The sequence below is a fragment of the Heloderma suspectum genome, chromosome 8 (genome assembly GCF_057233095.1).
Source record: "Heloderma suspectum isolate Gila_16-S chromosome 8, 16-S_ref, whole genome shotgun sequence".
In the NCBI taxonomy this organism is placed as follows: Eukaryota; Metazoa; Chordata; class Lepidosauria; order Squamata; family Helodermatidae; genus Heloderma; species Heloderma suspectum.
In genome coordinates this window covers 23,415,239-23,429,002 of record NC_139465.1, presented here as the reverse complement: position 1 = coordinate 23,429,002, position 13,764 = coordinate 23,415,239, and the positions used below count along the sequence as shown (strand labels likewise).

At 41.0% G+C, this 13,764-nt stretch overlaps 1 protein-coding gene across 9 annotated transcripts in view; it reads right to left on the bottom strand.

Moving 5' to 3' along the window:
* Positions 1–612: 612 nt before the first annotated feature.
* The window catches only part of DPY19L3 (dpy-19 like C-mannosyltransferase 3), a 62,938-nt gene continuing 49,786 nt past the window's right edge, over positions 613–13,764 (bottom strand). For 8 of the 9 annotated variants that reach the window (XM_084813081.1, XM_084813084.1, XM_084813082.1 and 5 more), the window contains 3 exons: positions 9,161–9,293; positions 7,309–7,467; positions 620–6,403 (listed from right to left, as the gene is read on the bottom strand). In XM_084813081.1, coding sequence (XP_084669207.1) covers positions 6,233–6,403; positions 7,309–7,467; positions 9,161–9,293 — 463 coding nt within the window. In that variant the 3' untranslated portion in view covers positions 620–6,232. Of the gene's footprint in view, positions 6,404–7,308; positions 7,468–9,160; positions 9,294–13,764 lie in introns of all 9 variants that reach the window. The other variant, XM_084813085.1, reaches the window with a different exon arrangement.

Sequence of the window (13,764 nt, the reverse complement as noted above, 5' to 3'; positions counted from 1 at the left end):
AATTCAATTAAACTATGTATCTAAAAGTAGAAATCAGGAGGGGTAGGGAGCCAGGGGAACACTAAGAGCCGGATCTGTGGCCACATGGGTGCCGATAGGTGACAAGCTGGAGATCACAGGCTTAGAATTCAAACAAGATGCATGCCACATACAGTTATCTTTTCCTGGACTTCCCTGATAGAAACATGCTTCTTTCTACCATATAAAGTTTAAAAAATATTGAGAAGTTCACTATTAGGAGGAATGGGAAAAGCAGCAACTGATCCCTACGGATCAAAAAATAACTTCTATTTAATGCTGTCCAAGTAACTTCCTCAGACAAGCTGATGACCTTACTAAGGCTAAGTGCACCAGGCAGCGGCATGGGGGGAAAATTGCTACTGCTAAATCATTTAACTTGGGAATTTAATAAAAGCTACTCTTACAAGCTGTCAAAGCCCAAAGATGATTTAAATAAATATTAACTGCTTTCAGCACATTAAGGCGCTTAAGACAAGGTCAAAAAGCTTCATCTGGCAAAAGAATGAGCTGCGTTTGACAGAGGACGTGAACAACAAAAAAATATAGAATTTTTTAATGGTTGCCTTAAAAAGGACAAACAGCGACAGGTTTGATTTTTAGAAAGAACTTTATTTAGAAGACAATATCCATGTGTCTCATTACAGCATCTTAGAAAATGTCTGCATGATGAATCACTAACCAGTAAAAATATGGAAACTAGAAAGAGCAAAGAACTTGTCAGCCCCAAAGACACACAATTCTTACTTGTTCACACTGGCCTCCTTGCAAGATTTTAGTTCCACAGACTGACAATTTCACTTTGACTTATAATGAATGGCAAGCCCCGGTTCTATGTAAATCTAGGCCAAACATCTCTTCTGCACCAAGGGACAAAATAGAGTAAGGCATGCGTACTGGGAAGTAAATCCACTTGACAACAATTGGATATACTTCTGGGTAAACATGGTTAGGACTGCACTGCAAGTTGCTCACAGATTTATGCAATACCTTTTCTAACAAGTTGGGAGAGGATCAGGTTTAACAATAAACCAGGTTTATGCCATGGGATGTGATACACGGTGCAATGAAAAACGAAGGAAAGTCAAAATGTACCTGTTAGGCTATTAACATGTATTAAAGGCAGGCATGCACAACTTGTGAGCCAAATGTAGTTCACTGCCCATGTTGCTGGGCCCATTAATTTTGCAGTCCCAGTTAGGCAGCAGCAACAGGAAGTTCATTGAGCACTCAATGGTGGGCTGCATTTGGCTTGATGGGTTGCGAGTTGTGCAGGGCTGAAATAAGAAAATGCAATACGAAAAGCTGAGCTTAAACCCCAACCCTTGCTCCTGGAGTAGGAAACAGCCTTTTGCTGGAATCATTCACAGCTAGACATCTTGGCAGCTTAGAGTGCAATCCTATGCATGTTGAGACAGAAAAGGCCCTACAACACCCAGCATTCCCCAGCCAGAGTTGGAAGACTTCTTTCTGTTTAAACTTGCATAGGATTGCAGCCTTACTTACATATGCATTCTGAAGGGCCCCTTTCCTGCAGTTCTCTCCTATGCCGTAGCAGTTTGCTGAACCTTGATCACATGGCCAGTAGAAATTCCAAGTTATTTCACTTTATTGTTACTTCACTAATTCCTTACTTCATTTTAAGTTAGCAACCACGCAAATGCCTGCAAGGTTCTAAGTTCAGCTTCCTAGAGTCTGTTCCCTCCCAAAATACCCATACTTATTTTTTTTAGCTCTCTTGCTAAGAGCCCCCCATATTTTCACTGAAGATGGTGTCGCAGTTGCCATCTTGAATCGTACCATGCAGCCATCCCAAACGCCACCTTTTGCATGTATTGTGGCTATAGCTGTTGTGGTCTATATTGCTCATGTACTTCATTACATGAGCAATAGTGTGTGTGTGTGTGTGTGTGTGTGTGGCTACAGCAAAGCCCCTGAGACTGTACAGTTTCAGATAGCTGGAAAAATTCACCAGGTAATCCTTGGCCCATGGCCTATCTTTACTTCAGACCCTCCCCTTAAATTAAAACAAAGGAATGGGGTCCTTCTGATTGGAAAGCTGGTCTAATTGTGATATCTACTGTTATAGGAAAAGCACTATATACATACTGAATAATGTAATTTTCTTGGGCAGAAGCGCTTTTGTGAATTTGGGTGAGATGTTACAAGGATTGCCTATTAACAGCCAGCAGAGGGCTCCTATTTCTTCAGGACCTGTTGCAGGGAAAAGCCCAGCAAGATCCAACGCCATATGCCTTCCTACTCTACTTTCTGCCATGCTTTGGCTCTGCACTGTAATAGATGATTGGAGATTGGACTTACTTGCATGATGTAACAAGTTGGGCCAGTTGCTGAACATTGTGCCACAATCTTTAAAAAGGAGCTTCCTGCTGATTGTGAGTTGACACCTGGAGGTATCATAAAAGCAGAGTTGCCATCCATCCTATGGGTGAAGTAGTTTGCATTCCAGTTCTTTGCATTTCAAAGCGAGATAGGTAAGAACATAGGAACAGCTTATTCATATGAAGACAGGCTAAGGCTGCAATTATAAGCACATGAACACAGCAGGCTTATTTCTGAATTCACTGGATTGGGCTGCATATATGGCTGGCCTCAAAACTAGGAAGGCCTCTTTTCAAGCAAGTGTTTTGTGTTTCTTTACTTTTACTGTTTTTGCTCTCCTTTCTATTCTAAAGAGATGATCTCAATTCCTCTGTCTCAGTGCTGGCCCCAAACATTTTGCTGCATGAAATGGAGCCCAAATGACATCACCCTCTTGCTAGGACCAACCCTTTAGAAAGTTTTGCTGCACTATTCAGACACCAATTCCTGCCTTCACCTATATCTTCCCCTCTCCCCGCATTGTGCCGCTTGAAGGGGAAGGGGAGACTCTTCACCCTGCTGTGTAACAGGGCTGGCCCAGTTTTGCCTATTCCAGATTAGACAGTTAATTCTTTCTCAGCCCAGTGACACCTGGCATATTCCTACAGCCATCAAAACATAAATGAAAATTAAAACCATTTTGCATCTAGCACCTCAAATCCTATTCCCGATTCCTATATTTAAAAGAAGCTTCCTATGATAACACCAAGCCCTCCAATAATGACATAGTACCACTGAAATGGTGTTGCAGGTATCAGGCTCAGCGTAACACAGAAGAGTTATGTGCAATTTTAAAACTTGCATCCAGTATTATAGTTGGCCCAGTAAAAGGTACTGCCTCATGTGCTCTTACATTTCCCATATTGTTTCTTTATATTCAAGGACGAATTTGACACGGGAGTTTAGCACTTGACAGCTCCAGTAATAAGCTTGAATTTCTACCATGGCAATATTAAATAAATTGGTATTGAAAATTATAAAGTAAAAATACCAAAATAGAGAGTGCAAGGTGAGGGTCATTGTATTTGTCATTTTTTAAATACAGTAACATCAGGAAACTTGGTGCAGATCAATTTAAGCCACAGATGCTATACCTTAAAATAATACAAGGGCTGAACTACTGTGTTAGCTGCTTGGGAGATAGATGCAGGATGTGCTGGGCAAAGTAGCCCTGAGCGTTTACAGTCTCTGCAGATTATGCCCACTGCCTCTAAAGAATAGGGCAATGTTATCTAACTGGACCACATCTTATATATGCTTATCCTGAATTATTGGGCAGCACTCTCATGGAGCAATCTGCTGACCCAGGCTCCCAGCTAGATCAGGCATGCATCCCTAGAGGCTTAATTAAAGTTTTACTACTTATTAAAATGTTTTATTATTGTATTATGTTCAAACAGCGGTGGGCTCTAACCTCATTAAGAGAAACAGAGTAGAAATTATTCGGGGGCTTTGCTTGCTTAAAACGAAAATGTGGCTCACGTCCAGGTTTGATTTAAATGCGAGTTGATTAAAGCCTGCTTTCCTTCTGGTGGCAGCATGAAAGTGCAGAAAGATCCTGCATCTTAATGAGTGCTTGCCTAAATATAAAATTATTTTGTGTGCGGGTGACAGAACCGTATCTAGCCCTGCAGTAATTTACCCAGGAACAACTGCAGAGGGAAAAACGTTTAAATCATTGGAAAATGAGCATAGCTCAGTTGGGGAACTTTAATCTCATTACACATCTTGATTTAATTAAATTTGGGGGAAGCTAGCTAAAGCGCTGTAAGTTTCTCATCGTTACAAATTAATTGTAACAATTTTCTTACATGAATTATTTGAGCGGGCCAAATATGCTCCTATTGATGTTTTGATGGTTTTCCAGAGGCACTTGATTACTATCACACTTTGAACCAGAAATGAATACTGGTCACACTCCACTGGGAATTATATTTGGGCAAACTATGCTGAAATTAATAAGAGATGGATCATGTCCTTGTTCAACTCCCATTCATTTTAATGGGGCTTGCGCAGACAAAGTTCCAAAGGGAGATTGTGCCAACAGCTGCCAGATGACTTGTAAATGACTGGAAAAGTTCTACTTCCAAACTAAACCCTGCCCTAAGTCCCATATAAAATGTTAAAATTAGCATTAAGAATATAATCACAGTGACCTTTTAATAAACACAGCATTAAAAAGTTGGTAGTTTTCATAAAAGTTCAAAATGTACAAAAATGTGAAATCTACTTGCTTCAACATAAGATACGTGATTCATGGGTTTTGTTTTGTACAAGGAAGAGGGGAGTAAACAGTGAGGGGGATTTGTCTTTTGAGGAAAAGGCTTCATGTGTGTGTGACGTACAATAAAGCAAAATTCTCCCTTAAAACACAAAATATCCTACCACTTTTAATGATCCTTATGACACTATTTAGCTTGGGTTTGGTACTCTAACTTAAAGAGACACATTTAGAAACAACAACAACAACAGAATACAGGAATTGATCATTGCTGCGTGCAGAAGGGAGGTTGGGGGCATTTCACTTTGTTTGTAATGCCTCCTTAAAACATTTGAAATCCAGGACACCACAACAGGCTACGTTACAAAAAAACTCAAAAAATTTTGCTCCAGTCTTCGAAGCCTCAAAATCACACAGACGAATCAATCTGTCAAGGTGGAACCAGAGGAAAACAAACAGCGACAAGTGGGTGCAACTGAAATACTGAGTAACAAATACTTGAAAGTAACAAAAGCTTGAAAAGTGGTGTGCACTGAAAGAGGGGGTGTTGTTCAGGCAGCAGGCACAACCCCGAGGAGGTTTGCTGGACACCTGTACAAGACCTGGAGCTTTGCTTGAAGGCAGATCAACTGGCAGCAGATACTAAAAACCCAAGTGTAGGGTGAGTACTTGCTAAAAGCAAAGCTTAACATAGGTATGTTCTCACATTACCTTGACCTTAGCTACAAAACAGCTGCTAGGATGTTAGCAGTTACTTCATTGTCAGCAAAGGCCAAGTGTCTTTACAGCAGTGCTGTGCTGAGAGGGAAGTGGGCAGAGCAGTGTGAATGTGAAGGGAAGGTTACCAAAGGCATCACACTGCTGATGGCTACTCCAGAGCCAACATCTGGGTCCTAGTGCAAAAAACAACAAAAAAAAAGTGACCAGTATCCTTCACCCTGATCCTATGCACTCTGGCAACAAAGCTCTGGGATATAGGATTTGGGCTGAGAAGATAGTCTGTGATGCTAAGCACACTTACTTGGCTCCAAGGAAATCAGTAAAACTTACTCCCAATGTGTGGTATTAGTGTTCCAGAGCACCCTAAAGAAAAGAAAAAGAACAGAATCCCCCTAATGGTATCACAGGATCACATTAGCAAGCCAGACCCCTGAGCAGAATTCCCTATATCAGCAGTTAATGGAAAGGGACCCCAGTTGGTCCATGTAACTCTCTGCTGAGTAGGCTCTGCATGTGTTGGGTGTGGGAGTAAGTCTCAGAATCAATGCCCCGTCCCCTCTCTGCATGTCAAGCATCTTTTGTGATGGGGCATGTGCATCATCCTTCACAAAAAGAAGTTACACATGACACTGCAGGTAGATGTTGTGGTAGAACTTGCAAAAGTCTTGCACACCCCAATTGTGCAGTGTACACACCAGAGGATTTTTTTGTGTACCCGCCTTATGTAATCCACACGTTTTCTGGACACATAAAAATGTTATCAAAACAAACCCTCTTGAATTGTTACAGTAATTAAAAGTAAATACTTTAAACCAGTGTACAACATTGTTTTTTTTTAAATGAGCCATTTTTGTAAACTCTCTTAGCATTTCCATTGTAATTACAGAAAAGCTATGTGGTCTTTTTATGTCTAGCAAGCTTGTATACATGGAATGTTTTGTTCTGGAATACTTTAGCAAAATACATTGTATATGAAGGCAGGTTTCTTTTGATTTCCTCACAGAAGCGAGGATATGGTGATGATTTCAGATCAGGGTCATTTTCCCCAGGACCATCCATAGTCTGTAAGAGAAATTACAAGGTTGTTCACACATGCTTATATTGCTATACTAATAAAGAACTGCTCCATCCAACACAAAAGTAACATACTGTAGTAGTACCAGAGGCCATCAAATACATACGGACAACACAACAGCCCTATTCAGGCATTCTCTTCACAAAATTGCAGTCACATGAGGGAGATGGGATGTGAAGCTGTGCTCACTGGTTCTGCCCTTATGTTGCATTCTTATCTTCCACACTTTGGATGGAGAAGCGGGGAATCTGCTCTGTGCTGGGAGGCTCCCTGCACGTGTCAGAACATTGCATGACCTACATCATGCAGAGAGCCAGCGTGCATAGAGCAGGTTCCTGCTTCAGATGTTCCCCCTCCCAACATGTGGAAGATGGTGGTGGTGAGGTGGGACCAGCACACATGGCCCCATTATCCCTCCTCATATAACTGGAATTGAATGAGGGAAAATGCCTGAATGAGGTTGTAGTGTAGTGTAGACTGGAAGTGTGTGTGGGAGGAATGCCCAAACAGAACTTACGCTTCTCTTATTCTCCTTCCCTTGCCAGCTCCTGGCTTATTTCACATGGGTTACCCTAATTCCTGGGCTCAGATTAAACTGTGAACTCCAACTAAGAAACAAGCGCTGGACTTCAGTAACTTAATAGCTCTTCGTCTTGGTTCACAACACATTTCACAGAGTCCCCCTGTGGATCTAAAGCCACAGGGTAGACTCCCGCAAACTGGTGCCCTCCAGGTCATGCTGACTGGGAATGCTGGGAGTTGTAGTCCAACACATCTGGAGGGTCCCAGGTTGGGGAAGGCTTCCACAGGGTGTCATGGGGACAGGTGACCCTGTGGCAGAGTCTCTGAAGTTATTTAAATGCAATTAGGATAAGTTCTGGAAAGTACTTACGTGGCCATTTGCTATGTCAAGGAGATCACGCAACCTACAGCCCCTGTTGTGCCTTCTTTCATAACAAATACTGTCCTCTAGGATCACAAAGTCAGTGCCAAAAGATCTGAGGATCCTGTGGACATCTTCAGGCGATCTTTTCGCATACACTTGATAAACCTATGAAAAGTTGGAACAGTGTAATTTAATTAGCACTGTCATTTAGAAAAAAAAATCTGCTGTTCATTTACTTGTTCTGACTGGCGCAAAAGATGATTAAAAGGCAGCGGTGGAGGGGGGGTGCAAGACAACACAAGCTAGAGATTTTTGGAATTTTGTACGATGCGACGAAAGTGGATGGATAAAGGGTTTTCTCACAATTTCACTATATTAGAACTTGGGGTCATCCAATGAAACTCACTGGCAGTAGATTCAGGACAGCCACAAGGAAGGATTTTGCCAGATAATGCATGGGCACTTACACAGATGGCTTTAAAAGACAAATTCACTGAGGAGAAATCTATTGATGATTATTAGTCATGATGGCCTTAAGGGATCCCCATGTTCACAGGCAGCATACCACTGAATACCACTTGCTGGGGAGCAGGAGCAAACATGGGCTATAGCCCCACAGCTGCTGGTGGGCATGGCTGTTGGACAAAATGGACCTCTGGTCTGATCCATCAGGGCTCTTCTTAAAAGAGAGATATGGGCAAGAAATGTGTACAAGGAATAGTCCAAGGATTTGAATGAGATGCATTTGAAATATAAAGTAAATTCTCGAACAGACTAAGCTAGGTCAAAGAGAAATTCCAAATAATTTGGTGCCAGGTAATTCCAATACTTTCCTCTTGTACAAAAGCCTTTGGCCAGTGACGGAGGTTGAGAAGGCTCATTGTCATCATCTGGTAGCAGAGATCAAGCGCAGTAACCAGTGGTGCAGCTAGGGCTGGACCTTGGGGCCCATGTCCAGGGCACCGCAGCCCAGGGAAGGGCCCCTATGACCACCCAGAGAACAGCAGGTGATAGGGGTAGTGGCAAACAGGCCCTGTGTCAGCATCTGGGTCAGCATGGGCATGCCAGGACCCAATAGGGATGACGCTGCTTACTGCAGCATCCTTTCTTTCTTATTTAACCCCCCCCCCCCCGAAAAAAAACATTTTATAGACAGGGGGTGGCTAACCAGGCATATACATGGGTACTGTTGCTCATTCTATTATTTTACTTTTAAAATAGTGCTTAATCCAAAGTAAATGTATTTAGCATCAGGGCAACAGAAGCAACACCACTTTATTCTTGTGGCCAAGCTGGTGCTATGATTTAAGTGAGTTTAAATGCAAAACTGCACACGCTCAGGGTATTTTTTTTTAATCAGTATCAGCAAACAGGGCTGTGTGTGTGTTTGCTCACTCTAATGTATCAGGAATATAGAAGCGGTTGTAAAGGATGGAATGACTGGGGGGGGGGGAGAGAAATTTTAATTGTATACTTCACAACTGAAGTAATACACATGGCTGTTTAAAGGAGCTCCTCTCTAAGATCATTAAGTCTAAGGTCTCAGATTACCTCACTGCACCACTGGCAGCAACACTGGCATATTATGAATATCCTGAAAGATGTTTCATCCACTTCACTGAATTTCCAGTATAATGAAATGTTTAGCAACACACAATTCATTTTCATCAGGGGTGTGTACCAAAGGAGGGGTATGTAAGGTCCTTGTGATATGTGCTTGAGTTAGGCAAGAATGGGGACAAGGAAGGAGACCAGTGGAGTTTCCTTTACCCTTGTCCACTAAAAACTTGATGTCAGGCCTGAGCCTGACCAGTGGCACAACTGTGGGAATGGAAAGAGAAGATCAGAGCCCCCTTACCTGTTTTGTCCTCTCTCTCAGGCTCTTGTCCTCGTAGTGGGGGTGATTGGTTAAAATCCTTCCTGTACACAGCTTGACACCGGCTAAGAGCTGCATACTTCCAGCAATCACTGCTTTCTTGGGGGTGTTAGACCTGAACAAATATTAAGAATAACTTTACAGCAGTACTCGTGTATCTCCACTTACCAGCTGGGCTAGGCCCCTCCACCCCATAACAGGGGCCATCAGTTCCAACTTCCCTAGGAGGAAGAAAAGATGCAGCAGACAGTGATAAACTGCCATTTCTGTTACTGCTGCTGCTACCTGTCAAGAAGCCAGCAGATGCCAACTGGGCCCCAGAAGGCTGAGGCCCCATCCCGTAAGACCAACAATGTCTGGCAGCATTACAGTCATTTTAAGGAAAGTAAGGCCACTAGGCTACTCTTGGAGGCCTGCCGAGGCATTTTTTTGAACTGTGAGCAGACGATCTCCATCACAGCTGGTCATTAGAAGAACCTCATAATGTTAAGAATTGGTGCTTGAGTTTTCATATTTTCCTTTTCTGTTCCCATGCAGTTTGTCTTTCTTTTGAGTTGTATCTTTTTAGATTGTAAGCCTGAGGCTTACAATAAATATTGTCTTGTATTTATTGTTCTGTAACCTGCCCTGGGAGCCTTTCCAATTGAACAGCAAAGTATACATGTTTTAAATAAAAACAAAGAACTACAGCTGGAGATTAAAGGGAACTGTTTACTTTGCAGTAACTAAGAAAGGGAAATTCCTGTTTACTTACATCTATTTACAAAATGGCTACATTTGACTGCAAGAATTGATGTGAGTTTTCTAAACTCCAATATCTTTATGGGCATCGTAACAAATTACATATACTGCAGTATCAGTATCTGCTTAGAACCACCTTTAGGGAAGGCAATTCTAGTCTCTAGGCTTATTTTTCAATTTCAACAGATTTCTGTAAGTTATTAATTAAAAACAACAAAAACGAAGAATGCCCACTACCCTTGAGTTAGAAACACCACTACCCTTGAGTTGATTTCATAAGGAGGCATCACAAATAAATAAATAAATAAATATATATATAATAAAATAAGTAAATATTGAAACACATAGAATAATAAGATAGAACTTCTTAAACCATTAAACAAAGTGAAGTACAAACCTCAGTCCATTTCAAAGTGACTTGAGCAGGTTTTTCCATGGAAGTGCCTTTGAAAGTGATGGATAAATCTACCAAAATCTATCATTTTGGTAGATTTATCTGAGAATTCCCTTTGCAATAGGGGCATAAGGTAAAGTAGCCAAGGTCTGAGAGCACGTAATTACATACTTGAAGTTGCAGGTTTCTGTCTCATGTGAGATAGCCACCTCCATTCCATTGAATCAGGGGCAGCCCTACACTTTGCGGTACTCCAGAGGGGGGCCATTTTTGTGCCCCACATTGTCCTTGTTCCTCCCCCAAGCCCCATGTCCATCCCAGGAAAAACACACTAGAATGGGATCATATGTTAAAATGTTCCCTCTCATCAAAAGCTTCTCGCACATAGAAAACTAGTTCTCAGGGAGGCTTCCTTTCAAATATACATTCTGAAGTGATACAATCCTAGAATGGCTGTACTGCACAGTCACATGGCACAATATAAATAAAATATATATGTCTTTTATTGCCCATGTGTGTGGGCTTTTTGTAGACACCTGGCTGGAGAGATGTTTCAAAGACAACATGTATAAACAAACAAACAAACAAACAAATCCCATTGTTTCAAGATAACTGCATGAACATTTATCTACACTTAACTGTGTGTACCTGTCAACGTGATTGCATATTGTTTAAGGTCTATATGAATTTTCCTGATAAAAAACTGCAAGTGTTAAAGACAGCCATAAATGTTTGCTGCAACCCTAAAGGAGACAACTGTTAGAAATGATGCATTCATACCACAAGCATTTCTTAAAACTTCTGATAAGGCCAGGCTAATCTCATACAGAGACATTGGACATACTATTTTTTAGCAAGTCATTTTAACTTTTGATAAGGAAAGAAACCCACCAGAGTTTCCGTTTGTCTTCTTAAAGATGGTTTCATTTGAAAAATCTCTTTGCTCCAGTATAATATTTTATAATTACATTAAAATATTCAAAATCACAAAATACCATGAAGCTCTCAGCATATTAATCATTTCAAGAACTTAATATTATGCATGTGCAATAATCTCTCTCCAATAGCCAGAGGCAGGGGCTGAATGCTAGCAGGGCCTCAAGCCTAGACCTCATCCATCTGAGCTAAAAGAAACTCCACCAGGAGCCAATTCAGACATTGCAAAGTCAGATTTGAAAAGGCTCTCTCTCCTGGTCTTCCCATTTCTCTTGTAATATGGGAGGTGTGAACCTCAGGCCCATAGTGAAAATGACTTCTGGAACTGGTATGATTCTTTTATTTATTTATAATATTTCTATCCTGCTTTTCTATAGAAGTGCTCAAAGCAGCTTACATTACCATAATAAAAAGTTTAATGCAACAAATTATAAAATCCAGTAAAAACATGAAGCACAATCAAAACTACAACAAAAGCAACATTAAAAAAACAACTATAGGAGCAACTAACAGACAGACATAATTCAATAGACGGCAAAAGACATCATTCAATAAAAGCCCCAGGAAAACAGTAACAGAATTGTTTTTTATTTGATGCCTCAAATATAACAGTGATGATGCCAGATAGGGTGCCCCTGGTTACAGGCACCACCATCGAAAAGACCTAACCTCTGAAGGCAGGGGCACCCAGAGCAGGACCTGGGCTGATAACCTCAATGATGAGGGTTGCCAAACAATATTTAGCAGTCCTGTCAGTAAAACCTGATTCTATCTGGTAACCAGTCTTGGGAGGTGAAAACCCAGAAAGCTTCTGATTCTGCCAGCCATCACTCATGACTTGTCAGGGTTGCCCTAGGTCTAACCCAGGCACACCACATTCCTCCTGACGTGCCAGGTTCTGCCATGGCAGTACCTGCTGTGACTCCACACCTTTGGGATCAGTATTTTGAAATGTGAGATCCACAAATCCAACCTGGGATGTTTCAGTAGGAGAGAAAGAGGGAGCATGATTCAGCTGTGCTTTTTTCCCTTGCTTCTCTGGAACGACTGAATCTGCTATGAATAAGAAGGGAATGGCCACTAGAGGGGGACAATTAGCCAGCATGTTCCTGGCACACTGCATCAGGTGTACCGAATCCCTCCACTCTTAATACTTCTGCCTGATGCAGCCTGCAAAAAACTCAGCCTGAATCTTACACACTTAATGTGCTTCAAACGACTGAATGACACTTTTCCATTATGGAAAAACGAAGCAATTTTTACAAATGTCTGAACAAATGATGTATAAAATGAAAGGATAATTTGTTTTTATAGGTTTCTGCCAAGCTCCATAACCAGGCTGCCCAACCTGCAAACAATTTATTCTGCAAGAAATGTCACTAAATAATGACAAGGACTTACAGGTCAAACTGATTTACATTATGTAATTTAAATGTCATTCCAAGCGGACCTGATGGCATTTTGAACAAATAATCTCATTTATTTTTGAAGCTCTAAGCTTCAACAAGTTAATTACTGCTGAACTAATGGGGTAAACTGAGCACTATAATACAAAATGGGAATCTCTGCTTTATCTACACTTTTAAGAATTATAGGATTACTACAAAATAGCTCATTTACAACAGAAGGCTTTAATGGGAATTACAGGGCTCAATGTATGACTTTTGGGGCAGAGGAAAGGTAGAACCTTTTCTGCATTTGTTCAATTCCAGACATTGTTAAAGTGCTGCTTAAAAAGGAAAGAGATTCATTTGATGGTCAAATCAGAAGGGATAAATTATGAACATTTCTATAAAAAAAATGGAGCACTTCCACTAAAGTGGTGCAAATTCTCCATCTACAGACTCTTGTAAATGTAACATGAACATGTCAGAAGTTTGGAATTATTTCTGGAGAAGTAGGATGCTTTCTGACATTAATTCAAGGAGCAGAACAGGAAGCACAATAGGAAGTACCTCAAAGAAAAGGCAGGAGGTTTAGAGCTCTGATCAATGTTTTAGTGCAACAGCAGCTATATTACCTGGCTGATCCTGCTATCATATTTAGCTTCTAGACCATGTGGGTTAAGAGACATCGGCATGCATATATTCCCTCTAAATTTATGCACTGTGCATAAAAAAGAGAGGCAAGACCTCAGACATGCGCTATGAAACAGACTGTCCAACATATTTCAATCTTGTTTCTTCAGGGGCAAGCAAATCTTATGCAACGTTACTTTCGATATGACAAGTTCTACGTGAGTCACTATAACAAAATAAGATTTGCTTACCCCTCAAGAAGACAGTCAATAAAAAATGTACTGGACATATTTGACACTGTAATAAACTTCTACTTCCTAGCATCATTTTGAGGTTGTTGTTTTTTTTTTAATTTTGCAGTGCTGCCTCTCCTTTTCTTCTGCATTGCAGATTACTCTGATTTACAATACTGATCACTAGTAAAACACATGCCAGGAAGCACCTTTATCATCTATGGGTCTTCCTCCAAGGCAACGTACTGAAACTCACGCATTGCT